General features: G+C 35.0%; 1 protein-coding gene across 13 annotated transcripts in view; it reads right to left on the minus strand.

Annotated features, from left to right (window-relative positions):
* The window catches only part of CEP170 (centrosomal protein 170), a 147212-nt gene that overhangs the window by 30578 nt on the left and 99360 nt on the right, over positions 1-17274 (minus strand). For all 13 annotated transcript variants that reach the window (XM_067729484.1, XM_067729480.1, XM_067729479.1 and 10 more), the window contains 3 exons: positions 7692-7841; positions 4778-4904; positions 787-2619 (listed from right to left, as the gene is read on the minus strand). In XM_067729484.1, coding sequence (XP_067585585.1) covers positions 787-2619; positions 4778-4904; positions 7692-7841 — 2110 coding nt within the window. The remainder of the gene's footprint in view (positions 1-786; positions 2620-4777; positions 4905-7691; positions 7842-17274) is intronic.

Below are 17274 nucleotides of genomic sequence, written 5' to 3' on the forward strand. Positions count from 1 at the left end.
TGAATATGAAGTATATAAACAGACAAATATGCCAGAAGCAGTTAATTCTGGTGGGGAGAAAGTAGCTTTTGTAATTATTACAATCAATGACAGCTAATTACTGTCACTAGTTAAACGATATAACGGCACCTTATGAGATAATGCTCATAACCAGTTACATTTCTATAGCCCAGTTTCGCCCACGTGCTTAGTGACTCTCAAATCCATCTTCTTTCACTGCAATAAATTAAGGATCAGTTTTCATCTGCCTCGACCATAAACAGATTTAACTTAAAAAAATACAAGATGTTTCAAAATAAATAGGAAAAAAGGATAAAACTGATTATTTCATTTAGCTCTGAAAGGAGTAAATAGAGTATACTGCTTTTCTTCAGACTCTTAGAATTATGTGAAGATGTTTAAAAGTTAAACATGTTTTTAGAAATACAATATTAATTTTTATTAATTTCTACTGTATAAACTAGATAATAATTCCTAATGTAACTTTGACACACAAATCCAGATACCTCACCAACTAGGCAATTAAAATTCCCAAATCGGTTCAATATACTTCTAATTTTGAAATCACTATTTTGTACCAGGACATTAATTGGAAGTGTGTATAACTTCTGAATTTTCCATTTACTAAGCTAAATAAAGTAATTTTCATAGGAACAAAACCCTCTACAGCATGACCTTTCTGCTGAAAATTTTGGGAATCAACACTAATATTTAATTTTTTTAAAAAGGTGTCCCAAAACATAAAAGAAATATGCTAATATTATAAAAAGTCTGGATCCAATTTACCTGAAGGAGAGCCATGTGTTGAGGTCATACTTTTGACCTTGGAGTCAGATAGTCGAGAGATACTGTTAGCTCTAATTCTAGGAGAAAATTTATCTGAAGGTACTAATCTGGCTCCACTTCTAATGATGGCTTCTGCGGTCCGTGACGAGGCACTGCTTCTAGAGATTGTTGCTTCAGAGTCACTGCGAGCTGATAATGAGCCAAGCCTTGTTCTACGAGGCTGAGCTAACAAATCAATCCTAGAAATGTTACGCCTTCCTGTGGGAGGTTTCGACGTCGAACTTGTTGTGGACACTTCAGAAGCCACAGATGCTTTGTCAGCATCGGCGAGTTCACTGTCTGAAGCTTCACCAAGTCGGGCTCTGCGCAAGAGGGAAGTCCTGGTGGGTCGTGGCCTTGGGAGAGTGGTTGATTTACTGGATGAACCAGGTGCTCCAGGAGAAGTCTTGGATTTAGTTACTTTACTTCCTTCCAGTTTGGAACGTGCATGCTCATCCGTTGAGGTAAGTGGAGTCCTTCCATGAGATTTACAAGAGTAAGTTTCCTGATCAGATGACATAACATCAGAGATGGCTGAATGAGGTACACTAGAGGTTTGGTCATCATCTGTTAAATCTACTGAAGGCTGCCTTATTCTTCCACTGGACTGCACAAATTTACGACCCTCTGCCCTAGAACCTACATCTGTGGAACGACTTTTTGTTTTCTTTTCAATTTTCTCCCTAGCACCTGAAGATGATGACTTTGTCACATCTTTGGAAGGAGAACCTGTGGAACACCTATCTTTATAGAGACTAGTGAAACTCTTTCGCTTTTGGGTTGACTTTCTTTCAGTCTCTCCAGTAACCAGACTGATTGTACTAGCTGTGTCCACATCAGATTCCGGTGAAATGGAGTTGTCTCTGTTATAACTGGGAGTATCTGGGCCTTCATCAGTTTTATTATCTTCACGCAGTTTAGCTTCTAGAAAAGCCATTACTGCTTCTGTGTCTTTTAGAATAAGGGTTGTGTCCAAACTAGAATCAGTATCCATAGAATCACTTCTTTCTCGTATTCTGCTGGCAGTTGTTAATGCTAAAGAGGATGTAGATGAAGCCTGTTTATTTATATGGGGAATAAGTTCTATGGGTATGTTGGGGCTAGGTTTTTCTATAGTGAAGCTTCCTTGCCGCACTAATGACTTGGAGGATTCCTTCTTGTCTCCTCCCTTTGAAGTCTGACTTTTCAGAATTTCCTCAGCTTTTCTTTGCTTACCCTCATTTTGTATCACTCTTTCTCCTTTGCTTGTAGAAAGTCCTGGAATTTTTTCTTGAGGTTGTGACTCCTGTTTGAAAGGTTCCTCCCTACATCTATCTATCTGACCTGAAATATTTTTTGAAGAAGATAATTTAGTAGGTGTCCACTGTGCCTGTTCCTTTTGTTCTTGTTGCTGGATTTTAGCTAATGTTTGCTTTACAAAAGAAGCTTCCTTATCATTTTCACTTTTCTCCTTCCCAGAATAAGAGCTGCCTAAGTGAAGCAGGGTTTTATTATCTCCACCACTTTTAAGAGTCTCACCATTTACTGCCCTGTTCATTTTACTCAGGGCTCTCTCAGCATCCTGTTTATCTTTCTGGTATACCTGTGTAGGTGCTTCTTTCTCCTGAAGTTCCGTGTCTTGCTTTTCTCCTATCTCTGACCTCTGTGCTATAACCTTTGTTCTGGAGCTCTCAAGAGACTTTTCTTCGTTTGGAAGCTGGGGAAGGGTTCGTCTCTTTCTCTCTCCCTGACTAGCCAAGGAAGTTGCTGAGCCAGTACTTCTCACTGAAAGGCCAGATTCACTGATATCTGTATCTATAAAATAAAACAACAAATAAGGAACTTATTGGGGCAAACGAGTATCATATTACCTTAGATTCTGAAGTTAAGAAATGGCTTAAGTATAAAGTAAAACTTTGAAAAAATAAGCCAACATTGTGACAGTGTAGTTTAAAAAGAAAATACAATGCCAAAATGCACAAATAGGTAGATTACTAATAGGAGAGTCAAGAAAGCAAATTGTATGAGATGAAAATCAGGGTCATCTGATCTTAAACCTACATCTGTTGCTCTCTTTTTTCTCTTAATGTGTCTTATGGCAGAGAAGTTTACTGTGTTCATTCTTGCTTTTGAGACTTGTCCCATCTGTGAAGTTTCACTGACAAAAAATGGACTCTACGTAGGGTACATGGAATTGCAAAAATAATGACTAATAAACACTGTTTATTTGTTATACTTTGAATTACATAGTAAAGAATAACAACATACCTGGTTTTTAATAAGCATTATTATCTACTGAAATAATGACAAGTTTGGATTTCCTAAGTAAAATAGAAAATGTAGAATTTTAACAAGTTTTTCTAAAAAAAAATTCAAAGCTCATGAAAAGATTTTTAAAAATTGTAAGAACGGAAAAAGGTGACAGGACCTGCCATAATTTTACAAACTGAGGTATTTTAAAATTATGATCTTCTGGTATATTAAAGCCTCAAACTGAGAAGCCAATGAGAAAATATATAACTTTGATGTTTCCATGTGAGAGACTTTGAGAATACTACTTAAGGAGGACTTTCCTGACTGCTTATAAATGGAATGTATTTCTGAGAAAAGGGATCTTTTTAGGGAAATATAAATTAACATATAAAGCATTTAAATCTTTCGGGGATAAGTGGGAAAAAGATACTAGATATAGCTTCTATGGGTCTTTTCTTCCCTTTATAATTCTAAAATTTTAGCATTTAAATTTCATAGCAATACTATGGTTTTAATGTAGGAAAACTGATGTAACTTTAATTCAGCAATTAATCATGTTATTTGGTTATGTCTTATCTCCTTAGTGCTACTTGAAGCACTAAACTGTAATAGCTATTTTATCATTTTGTATTTTTCTAGGATTTCTCACACTGTCCTGGCTCCTAACACACACTCAATGAATATTTGACGAGAACATTTTAGATTACAAGTAGATTTATCAGCTTATCTAAGTAAGTCCATTTAGAACATGAAACAGGAATGAAATAATGAAGGCCAAGTACTATTAATTTTTATAACAAGTATAAAATTTTGCTTTCCACAGCTAATAATAATTTTATAATGATTCTTTTGTAAATTTGCCTAGCCTCTCTGTTTTGTTTCCCAAACAGTAATCAGTTTATGTGAACCAAGCTGCAAATTACTCTGTCTTTCCAAAGATTTTTGGTAATATTAAAAATTACTTCTAGCTTCTATGATAAATTATATAGCTTTTCTAGTACACTGATGTGTACCTTGCTCAAATACTTGCTGACTAATGTTTACAAAATTCCTAAACAGATTTCTGGGTGCCACAAGTCAAAGACAAAACAAATTTCTATTTCCATTTCCAATAATACAACTAAGAATACAGGGAAAAGCCACATACAAATTCTCCTTGAGAGTTTTATTTTTAATTAAGAACGTAATTAACTGAATCTAATAACAAAATCATAAGAGGCATATAATTTTGTGTTTTTTTAAAGAAACTTTATATTTCAGTTCACAGAAATATAATAAAAAGGTAATAAAAATCATATTACATAGGTTTGCAAATGATGTATTAAGTAAATTAAATACATGTTAAGTAAATTCTTTTTCATTGAACCTATGGCATAAAGTGGCATTTAAATATTTGTTGTGTTAATGAATGGGATAGTTTGGAACTGTGTTAGTCTTATTTTTAAATTTTCATTTATATATATGTTGTATATATATAAATTTGTGTGAGTATGTATATATATGCTTCATCTACAAATTATCTCTTTATCTTCAGTTAGGGTTATAGTTTAATGATATCTGCATTTTAATTGAAAATAAAATCTATATACAGTATGAGCATGAGACTATGTGAATATGTTTATTTAGGTTTAATTTATGTCTTACTATATAGATTTGGCTTATAGTATTTTAAAAATTGATGTATGATTCACAAAAAAAAAGAAAGAAGGAAAGAAAATACCATTCTCCAAAGAAACAGGTACAGACAACTCCATTATCCTTTCTTCTTGATCATGCCTTGTATGATTGGCAGCCAAACTAGCCCACTGTGAAACCCAACGCTTGTTTCCAGATGAAGATGTGCCTTCCTAAAGGAGAGAAATAAGAGAATGCAATGACCTAGTCTGGTCAAATCCGATTCTCGTGTTCAGAGAATTCCATTTAGTCATTAAATTCCATTTAACCTATCATGCAAAGCAATATTTAAACCTCACATTGATATATTATCATGTACTAAATTTCCTCATATATAAATTGAAGATTTTCTAGGCACCTCTTTTAACTACAACATTATTACTGTGAATGTAGTATAATATTCTGTACTTATTAAGTACTAACAATGGTACTAAAATAAACTCTTAGAGCTTAAAAATTTACTGCTACTAAATAAACTCAGGTGTACTACAATAGCTTTGTGGCTACCACAGTGAAGTTAGTTCTACTCCATTCTACAGAACAGAGAGTTTAAAGACCTATTTCTAAGTTGTTCTCCAGCCCTCTAAATGTTTCCATGAATCAGATTGGTTCCAGAGTCTCAAGGAGTATTAAATCTCCCAGGTCATGTCTTCAGGGATTTCAAAAACAAACGCAAAGCTTTAGGCTTCTTTCTACAACACTTTAGTACTTCCAGAAGAAGACAGAAATGACTCAACCTTTAAGGATTTTTGTATAACCAGTCTGAACCTAGACCTGCCCCTGGCTACATCTGTCCTTAAGGCAAGTACTTAGTCAACTGTGAAATCGAATTTAATTCATGATATGCTTCCACAGACTTATGGATGTATACTGGTAATTCTTAAGACTAGGTCAATCTAGGCATTTAATATGGAAGATCTAGGAGTATAGAAAAAATGTTTCCTCACTGAAAGTTTAAGCCAATGCTTAGTATTGAACCTGTAATGACAACTAAGGAATGGAAAGCTCTGACCAAATTTTATTCTGAATTATTCAAAACAAGATTAAAAGTGTCAAATGACAGGCTAGAAACTGATAAATATTTCATACAGACTATGTACTATACGATTTCAAGAATAATAGATTAAAATAGTAAGTTGTACACATAGTGACATACATACAGTGAAGCCTAAGGGTACCAAAATCTGCTGAATCTTTGAATTTCCTCCAAGGTTTCATGGGGGCTGCTCACAGTTCTGAGACTGAAGGAAGTACCAGTACAAATCATGCTAGGAATACCCACAACAGGGTGGGTTTCAAAGACACACATTTATGTAGACTCATTCGTGCAGATTGTTCTAATGGCTTGTTTAGGTGACTCCTTCAAAGGCAGGTACATACTCAGGCTATATATAAATTTACTTGGCATGGGCTGAGGGGACAGAGAGGAGAAGAGGAAGTCCTACAAGTTCACAATCACCAGAACCCTTTCTAGATTAATCAGAATACTAAAACATTGCTTCAAGTAAGTATCACTCGCTTTCAATAATTACGCATCTCGTAAAACAGAAATCAAAATAAAAATTCTCTAAGATGAAGGAGGAAAAAAGCATACTAAAATACAGTAACTGTTTTGACAGTTTTCAGGAAATAGCAGGCCATAACGGAAAAACTTTTACATTAATAAGCAAATATGTATGTGTATTTAGTTGTCTATAAAGAATACTTACATTTCACACAAATACAATACCTCATTTATATTTTATTTATATCTTAAGGTTTTATTTTATTTATAGTCAACATTTATTTATTACTTGTATATTTTAAATTAACTCATTTCCTGAAAGGCAATATATGAATAAGAGAATGAGTTAAGAAATCAAGTCTCCTTGAGGTTCAAATTCTGGCTCCACAAGGTACTAGTTTTAAGACACTGACCAAATTAATTTCTACATACTTCAGTTTCATTATTTGTAAAATGGTACGCAGAAAGCGTCCACTGAATGTTAGATCTTGTTAGTTGAATAAATTATAATTAATTAATAATTCTCAGTTATATACATTTTTTTAACACTTCTTTCCGACGTATCAGTGTAGAATGAAATTCTAATATTTCTGTTAAGGGAATAAACATTTGTTGACTGTATAAATCTCAGACAATTACGATGCTGGGTACTTTCTAGGCTTCATATCCTTCCCTGTAAATAGGTGTTATCAAAAATCCCCTTTGTATAGATGAGAAAACTGAAGATGAGAGAGGGGAAATGACTGACTCAAAGGTATTCTGTTAAATGTGGCAGTTCTGGGATTTGCACTCAGGTCCTAGAAGCTCTACTATACTATACTGACTCCAAAACTGCCTTAACCAAGCCACCCTTAATTAATTTCACATTATTCTAGTTACATCCTGGGCTGCACTATAAGGGCACTTATTTAGGTTTATAAGTTATATATATCAGGCACTACCATACACATGTTTCCTGGCATGACAGATCTTTCCATTCCAAATACATGACCTCCTAGAAAGTATATGCAGTGTATATTTTTTTGTCTTATCTCATAATGTCAATTAGTGAGCATATAGCTCATTAATTGCTTACTGAAATTTAACATTTTCACTCACTTACAAAAGCATATTAATTTAAAGTATTTTACAAGAGAATATATCAATTGTTTATAATAATATACAGTTGACCCTTGAACAAAGGTGGGGGGGTGGGGGGAATAAGGGCTCCAGCCCTCTATGTAGTCAAAAATCCATGTATAACTTTGCAGTTGGCCCTCTGTGTCCATGGTCCCCAATCCGTGGATTCAACCAACCATGGATCATGTACTACCATAGTATGTACCTAGTGAAAAAAAATCTGTGTGTGAGTGGAGCTGCGCAGTTCAAACCCGTGTTGTTCAAGGGTCAGCTGTAATTACAAATGATAAAAATTTACATTTTGTGCGTGTAAAAAATATGAGAAAGATGTGTATACCTCTGAGCTGTGAAATCCAGGTGTACTCAGTGGTTTTCTTTCTTCCATTACTACTGCAGCAGAATTGAGAGCCCAATCTTTTACCAGATCTTTATGTTTTTCTTTGATAACAGGCCTATTATAATCTTGATTGTCATCTACTCCAAATACCTAGGAGGAGAAAATTACTTTATAAATGAAAAGTCTGAGTACCAGATTAATATGTGAGTATTATCAGTAACTTCAGAGGCAAATAATATTTCAAGTTAATTTCATAGGTAACTTCAATAATGAGGGAAACTTATTTAATGATAGGGTAACAACCAATAGGAGTAATAGCTGGAGACGAAAACAGGGCAGTGACAGATTATGTAAATGTCCTTTTTAAACATTTAGCAAAATGTACTATTTGATAATAAGTAAGAGATATTCAGGATATTACATTTGCTTTGTTAAAAGATGTTAATAATGTTAAGCATTACAATAATGCCAAGAGTTAGGAAAGAGTACCACACCACTTCAGCTTGTTTTCAGCTTGTCTCTTTGCTGTTATTTATTTATTTTTTGCGGTACGCAGGCCTCTCACTGTTGTGGCCTCTCCCGTTGCGGAGCACAGGCTCTGGATGCGCAGGCTCAATGGTCATGGCTCACGGGCCCAGCCGCTCCACGGCATGTGGGATCTTCCTGGACTGGGGCAGGACCTGTGTCCCCTGCATCGGCAGGCGGACTCTCAACCACTGCGCCACCAGGGAGGCCCTCTTTGCTGTTATTTTTGAGGAGCATGTTGGAAGCTTAAAGGTATGGCTGATTTTATCTGTTCCTTCCCTAACAGATGCTTAACATTTACATATATGAGTTAAATTTATACATATAGTTTTCTAAGGTCATAAGTAACAGATTTTAACATATGATCTTTGTATAGAATATACCATAATTCTCAAACTTTGTATAGAATATAACATAATTTTTTAAACTTAAAGGCCTTTGTCTGAAATGCAGATTCCTGAGTCTGTTCACACAGATCAGCATTTTCAATAAGAAGGCTGTCTATGGTCAACACTTCTGAAATGTTCTAAACACAGAGACCAACAATCAATCATGTGCCTTTAAGGGCAGTTACCTGAGTCTTACTCATTTATTGGCACATAATAGCCCCTGAATAGACTGGGAAAAGGTTATAACTAAATAAACGTTAACATTCTGTTTTACTATTAAGCCTACTTTGTTCCCAGTGCTTATTATTTACAGGTAATAAGTAAATATTATCTAATTATCACAATAAAGAATAATAATGTGTTTCAATTAGCACTTTGTAGAAAGGATCTTTAGAACATAACCAAAGAGCCTTCATTTTCCACCAAAAAGGGAAAAACCCTTAGGTTAAACTATTTTCCAGAAAACTTTTTAATGATATAGTATACCTAGCTGATAAATTCTGAAGTCCACATTTAGTAAAGCAGATACCAAATTTTCAAATTCACTAAACTTGGAAATGTTACCACTAGATGGCATTACTTAATATTTAATTCAAATATAACTGTATAGTTTTCAGGAATTATGACTTAATATTCTGTTGAACCACTCAATATTTTAAATTATCTTTGCTTTAAGAGCAAATTGTGTATTATTAACTTTAAATCAAATATAAATTTTAATAATATATGGAAGCACAGTGTACAGAAGGAAAAAAACAAACCTGCTTCATTTTGCTAAACAGCAGAATTAGTAAGTTTAACAAGAACAGCAATAAAACCTGCAAAGTATACCTTTCCATGTGCTCTGCCTTCAACCCCACTTATAAAGAAAGAAGTTAGAACTACTAAGTTATTTGACTACCTTAAAATAAAATTTTAAAATTATTTCTAACTCAAGTCACTGCACTCCACATTTACTGAAGTTTATTTCCTTATTTGTATAATTACTAGAAAAAAAATTACAGTTCAAGTTTGGGAGTAAAATAGACAAAAATAACCATACGTGATTACTTGCATGTTGTATCTCTCTGGCATGTTAATTTACAAATTACCCTTCAGTTAATTTCTGATTTGATGATATTTAATTCTAATAATGGACTTCTAAAACTTGATTTCCTCAAATATCTAAGCACCAGCAGTTTCAAATATATTAAATCTCTCCAAATCGCTTCTGACACTATTTTGAAATAATAACAAAAGACCCACACACAGAGAACTAATGTTTTTAGGGAAGGGGACTGAAGTTGTACAGAAAGAGTACTCAGTGACTTTCTACAGATTCCTCTTAAAACATTAGAGATAGCTGTGCATATATATCTGTCAGAGAAGTAGCAATTTATTTTCCAAGCAAGTGATAGGGCCTGAAGTACTGCTGTATGAGCAAAGAAGCCTTCAAAGTTCATACCTGTATTTTTGATAGTGTTTTGAAAAATTAGTAATAGTTATAACTAGCTCAGCTTGAAATCCAAACTGTCATTTTTGTGTCTAGGTACAAAAAATCCACAACTTTCGTGTGAAAACAAAGACAGAAACAGCTATACTGTCTATGTACTTTGAAGCTATAATACATACTTTCCATATCTAAAAAAGTACATATAATCTGACATGCAATATAATGCTTAAACAGAACTTAAGAGCTCCTCAAAGCAGACACCAAGTTTGCTAGATTTTCTCATCTTTTCATTCTAGATTTTGTCCCTAGGTGATTCCACCCATATCCAAGGCATCACTTAAATCACCAACTGTAGACAGCTGCTCACCTATCTGTACTTTCTCCTCGTAGATGGCTCAAGGGTATTTCAAATACAGTATACTAACCCAGGCTCATGAATCTCTTCTCTTCCCCACTCTGACCAGGGTTCAATTAAACCCCCAAACCTGATAGAGTACAAAATCAGGTGTCCCTCACTCAACTAGGAACTTTTTTAGGCTAGAAGTCTAAACTGAGGAAGGGAGAGAGATCAGGTATTTGTCCAACTTTTATGCTTCCACTGTAAGTAGTACCCTCCTCCCCAAGTTTGTCAGCTAGTTTTTAATTCTTCTGAAGGGCATGGGGAGGAAGGAGGAGTGGTATGGGAACAGAAAATTTCTTTTTGAACTTATATTCTCTGAGCTCTCTGGGACTGGCAGTTTAAAGATAACTTATTTATCTTAGGGGTTGGGAGTGGCTTTCATGTGCTCTCTCCTATAGTTCCCATGATCCAGGTGGATGCATCTCTATATGGGGGAGTGACCTGTGACCCTCCCCACAGCCTCTAGGTTTAGGGTAAGAAGACAGAATTATGGAACATGTTCTCAATCTTTTCTTTTGAATATGTGTATGTGATAATCTGGCATCTCACTTTGGGATTTCACATCTATATCTCATTGACTACTTTAAACAATTTTAACAACCTTTTACTGAGACATGGTACTTGTTATTTGTAGGCTACTGGGCTCATCACCATAGGGAATTTAATATATATATATATATATATATATATATATATATATATATATATATATATATAAAATATAGATATAACTCAGTCCTTGCTCTCGAGGAGTTTAGTCCAAAACAGGAGCTTAGAAAAAAAAAAGAGAATGTCACCTGAACCTTGCAGGGGTATTTTGCAGTTAAAACAATATTTCTACAAGAACCAGACAATATTTTTAGATTTTAGTTTTAAATGTAAAGAAATGAAACATTCTTCAGATGATAAAGGGCTAGTATATACAACACAAACCAAGCCTATGAAAAGTTTGCCCTTGGTTTTTCACTAGCATATTACCATTAACGGCATTTTTGTTTAAAAGTTCAGACTATACTAAAAATGTCCACCGTTTCTAATTCTGAAATTGGAGGTTGGGGAAGGGGGAATAATGGTATTATCAAACCAAAGAACACAGGATTAACTTTCATGGGGGTAAATATTCCACCTACTGAATACTTGTAAAGAGAGGTCAAATTACATTTGGCAACCTCAGACATAGGTGGCTTGCTTCTTGTGACAGAAAGTGGAGACAAAAGGGGTGGGGGAAGGGAGAAGACTTAGGCATAGAAATACAATAATACAAATGTAGAGTAAAATGGCAATTCAATAGCAATAGTCCTTTATTAGTTAAAAAAATTTCCAAATCAGTTGAAATTCAGAATTCGTCTTCCCACAGAAATGAGAAATATAAAAGGTTAAACATCAAGCTTTTGTAGGCCTATTTTAAAATAACAACTGAAGAATGGTACTGCATTAGTATACTGATCATATCAAAGGGTCTAAGTAAAAATGCACTGAAGTTTCACCCTCAGATGATGAGAACGTCTCTTTCTTCAATGAGCAACGACCTCCTGGGTAAGGAGAGCAGGGTCTCTACCAGTTCAAATCAATAGTAGAGGTTCCCATGGTTTATGGAAATCACTGCACACATAAATAGTTCAAGAACTATGCAGAATGCTAGCCGCTAACATCAGGGAACAAAATCAGGAAGATTTAATAGAGAATTTTTTTAAACTTGTAACTTTCCATGAAAATCAAATTTCATTTTTAAAATGCAAAGTCCCACAAATTCAGTGGAATAAATGGTTCTGAATGTTTAACATTGTTATTTTTATAACATATTTGTAATCAACTTCTAAATTGAAAATTCAGACAAAATTGTTAGAAAAAAAGGAGTTCAGAATGGGGGTAGGAGAGATATTTTATACTTTATCATGGCATACAAATAGACACATGTACATGCATGCTCATGGAGCATTATTCACAACAGCCAAAAGGCAGAAACAACCCAAATGTCTGTTAATGGATGAATGGATAAATAAAGTGTGGTATATCCACACAATCGTATATTATTCAGTCATAAAAAGGAATGAAGTGTTGATGCATGCTACAGCATGGATGAACCTTGAAAAGATATGCTAAGTGAAAAGTAGCAAGTCATAAAAGGCCACATACTATGAGATTCCATTTATATGACATGGCCAGAATAAGCTAATCCACTGATGCAGAAAGTAGATTAGTGGTTGCCAGGAGCTGGGGGACAGAGGAATCTGAAGTGACTGCTTAATAGGTATGGGATTTCTTTTTAGGGTGATGAAAATGTCCAGGAATTAGACAGTGCTGATGGTTGCATAACACCATGAATGTACTAAATATCAACAGACTGCACACTTTAAATGGCTAATGTGGTAAATGTCATGTGAATTTTACCTCAGTTTTTTTAAAAGGGCACTATCTGGCCTTACCTTCTTCCTTTTCACCTGTCTGGGTAAATCTTTGTCCTCTCCCCAAATCTATCCTACATCCTTGATTCTTCCCATTCCTTAGGAGTCTTACAGCCACAATCTCTTCCCTTTCCATCACTGTTTACCATTCTTTTTCTATTAGCTCCTCCTTTTGTATACTCAAATCACATTCAGGTCTACTCTAATGCTTCTATAGTTAAAATGTCTGATTTCTCTTCTCTTTATGGCTTATTTCACTGTCATGAATTCTTTTCTTTCATCCCTAAAATCTGACTGCTCGTCAATGACGATCTTACCCTTCCTTTCCTTGCCAAAGATTCTTAAGCACTAAGTCGTTAGGTAGGTACCACTAGAAATGCAAAGGTATCTCTAGTTTTCTACTAATCAAGGCAATTCCCCTGAAACTTATACATTTCTTCTGACACAACCATGTTTCTTAGTACAGGAAATCATGTTTCTTAGTACAAAGAGAAGCTTATAAAACAAGGTTTTAAATTATACATTTTAACAAGTTACTTTGAAATCAAGATATAAACTAGTTTCAGCACGTAAAATACAGGAAAACCTGTTTGTGGAGGCCTGATTGGATTTAACCAATCTATAAATTCAATGAAATAATTTAGCTAATATATAGCTAACTACATACAAATATTGCTAAAAATGAAAAAAGCATGTCAAAAATATTTCTTTCTCATTCATTCATTCAACAGATATTGAGTGTCTACTACATACCAGGCACTGTTCAAGGCACAAGACATACAGAAATGGTCAAGGCAAATAAGATCATTATAGAAAGGACAGAAAGAAAATAAACTAGCTAGAGGTAAGTTCTATAAAGAAAATCAAACATGGTAGTAAGAGGGGAATGCTAGGGCTATTTTAGGTAGGGTGGTTAAAGAAAGCCTCTGAAAGTAAATTATGAGGAGGCAGGCATGCAAAAACAAAACAAAACAAAAAAACCACACAGGGAAGAGCTCATTAGACTAGGGCACAGTAAGTGGAAAGCCCCTTAAAAGCAGGAAAACAAATAAGATCTCATACAATAATAGAGAAAGGAAAACAGGGGTAAACCTATTAAATGTTAAGCTTTTGACTGAAAAAAAGGTGAGGGTTCCCTTATGCAGCTTTGGGAATTAATATAGCAGGATAGGGTTTCCTATACCTAAGAAGAACAAGGGGGTGCTAAGAAGGGGAGAGGAGCATCAATCAGAGTGACCAAAAATAAATTCTCCTGATAGAAAATTTTTTTTAAAATTGTTCAGTGAAGAGACCGCAAGAAAGAAGATTAGTATAAGAGGAAGAAAAATCAAGCTGTCATAATTTACCTGTTAAGAACCACTATTTGCTTTGGCCCATTAACTCAGATTATTTCTGTATTGACAGGAAGTAGAAAAAAATGTTAAGTCAAAATCCAAATGCAGCCTCTGTTATCAATGTCCTCTCTTACGACTCAAGCTCTTATTTGATCTCTTATCCTTTAGTTCCCATACATCTTGATTGGGTGTTTGAGTGGACTTTGAACATGCCTCCTTCCTCTGTGTTCTAACTGGCACTCTCTACCTAGATTCTGACTCTGGTTTATCACAGTTCCCTGGCTCTGACTTGGACCTAATGTAAAATCTTGCTGTGAACTTGAGTTTGGAATATCTCCATTCCAAACTGCTTAAACCTGGATCTAGGTTCTCAGCACGGACTTCCTCTGGGCTGACACACTGCTGTAGATGTTCTTCATTCCATGTTTCCAGTCTTGTTATAGTTCTCCTGGTTCTGCATTTTTCCCTACCACCTGCTGCCTATAGAATCAGCACTGATAGATACAAGGCCCCATGAGGGGAGAGAATATGCTAATGAGAGGTATTTGGGGAGTCAAAATTCAGGAAAGGAGAAGCATCTGGAAGAACTGGTCTATGGTATGAAATTTATGGAGAAGAGAAATACTTTTTCAAAAGAACCTCAATCCCTCTACGATGACCAATTTTTCCCTTTCCATTTAATATTTAGCTTTCTGTTTTCACTACAAATCTTTCTCATTTAGCTTGAAAGGCTATGAAGCAGCCCTGACAACATCCTCCTCTTCCCTCAGCAGTACTGTGGACGAAGGAGTGGGGAAAGAAGCTGGTACTATGATGGGTTCTCTAGGTATCATAGGGAACTCAAAGGAGGGAGGTTTAGGGGAGATTATCATTGCAATGGAAGATAATTACCTTTAATCCAGGCAGTTAACAGCACTTTCTTATTATAGCGCATCTCCATGTAAGCTTAGATGTAAAACTTAAGAGTTCTTTATAAATAACAGACATTTGTGTTAATATTATAAAAGGTAAATTTGGGGACAAAGCATAAAATAAGTTTATCTACTGACAAACACACAACACAAAAGTACAAACCAAAATGCTGTAATCCCATAACTTGGGGGTTGGGGTGTGGATATCTCAGCACCTTTTAACTACCTAACAATACAACCAGCACTGAAAAAGATAATAGGATTTCAGCTTGATCATCTCTTTAAAGAGATCATATTTTAACAGTATGCAACTTCTCCTGAGTTAAGATGGAAATATATGTTCTGCTTATCTTCTCTAGACCCAGGAATACAATGTATTTTGGGGAAAAACTGAAAAGGCATTCTAGTACTTATATTTAATATCAGTGTATCATGTAACACTGCTGCTTACTCACTTCTTGAGTAAGTGAGTTTTTGATTCCAAGATACTATTTCCTTTTGGTTTTCTCTTAATCCTCTGTTTGATCCTCCTTTATTCACTCTTATTCCTTTGTCCACCCATACTGGTGTTGTTAATAATTTCATACTTTGCCTCTTCTCACGCTATACATTCTTTCCAATTTATCTCATCTATTATTTTGCATTCACATCTACTCTCTTATAATTCCAAAACTGTTATTTTAGCCCAGACCTTTATACCTTTCCTAAGATCCAGACCTTTATATCCAACTGACTACTGGACATCTCAGCAGCTTTTTAATTGCCTTCTCTGCTTCCAGTCTTTCCAATTTTCAATCCATTCTTCACACTTACAACAGTGATTTGAACATCACTGTCAGATTTAAAAGTTTTCAATGATTCACCACTGCCTTTAGCATTAAAAAATCTAAAGTTCTTAGTATGATATGTAGGGGTCTTCAAGATCTAGTCCAATCTCATCTCTCTAAAAGTAACTGTGGTCCTCTGAACAAGTCCTCTACCCTCCTGTGCTTTTGAAAAGGTTGCTCCATATTTTTGGAAAACACTCCTTGACCATACCTGTTAAAGGATTAATTCCACGTTTCAAAATGAGCTCAGTTGGCAATTAAATTCAATATTTATTGAGGACATTTTATATACCAGGCACTAGGTTCCTGCAGTCATGAAGTTTATATTCTTGTGTGCAGATGCACGCGTGTGTGTGTGTTATAGGGGAGTGGGGAGGCAAATAAATAAATAGGAAACTATCAACTGGTTACAAAGCTTATGATTAAAATGAAACAAGCTGATTTGACAGTGACTAGGGGAGGTTTCCTTAGATTGGATAGCTAAAGACTTCTCTGAGGAAAAGATATTTAACCTGAGATCCCCTCATGTAAGCTATTGGGTACCCTTCCTTGAACAGTTTGTTTACCAAAGCATTCATCATACCATTTTTAATTCATATGTTTTTACTTGTGTATTTCCGTCCCTCCACATACTTAGTTATTGAGGGGAAGAACTCTGTCTTTTCAATTTCAATCTCTCTCTCCTAACACAAAGCCTGGCACATGGTTGATGTTGAATAAAGGTTGACAAAAGTATAAATTAATGAAATAAACCAGCTCTCAAATAAGGGAGTAAAAAGGGAAAGAGACCACATTTTTTCAGGACCAAACAACAATTAAATTCAGATGGACAACAGCTGATGGTCCCAACTTCCATCCCACACAGCCTAACTTCAAAAGGGAGAAAATGGATGACAGAGCTTACCCAAGCAATTTGATATGACGCTTGAATCTACTCCCATCCTCCCAAAGTCCTTCTTACGCCTTGATTCTGACTATTTTTGGTCTTTGTTTTCTTCATGCCCACAGGTTACCTCATTTTCTTCAGACATTTGTTTCCCCAGAGCCTGACTTCAGTTAGCCTGAATCTGACCTCTAGCTTTAACCACAGCTAATAGAATCTCAGCTCTTTTTCTTTGGTATTCACAAGATAACGTAGTGATTCTTGTTTTTCCCTAGACTTATGGTCTTAGCTTTGTTTTCTGGTTTATACAAACCAAGAATGACTCTGAATTATCTACTTAGTCACATTCTGACATTATTCCCTTAAATGAATCCTGCTTTAAAATCTTGGTTTCCTTTATCCATAGTGTGACCGTATAATTTGTCATTGAAACTGGGGCTCTTTTTGAAAATGAAAAAAAGATGCTTATGATAATTA

This window comes from Pseudorca crassidens, chromosome 2 (assembly GCF_039906515.1).
Source record: "Pseudorca crassidens isolate mPseCra1 chromosome 2, mPseCra1.hap1, whole genome shotgun sequence".
NCBI classification, from domain to species: domain Eukaryota; kingdom Metazoa; phylum Chordata; class Mammalia; order Artiodactyla; family Delphinidae; genus Pseudorca; species Pseudorca crassidens.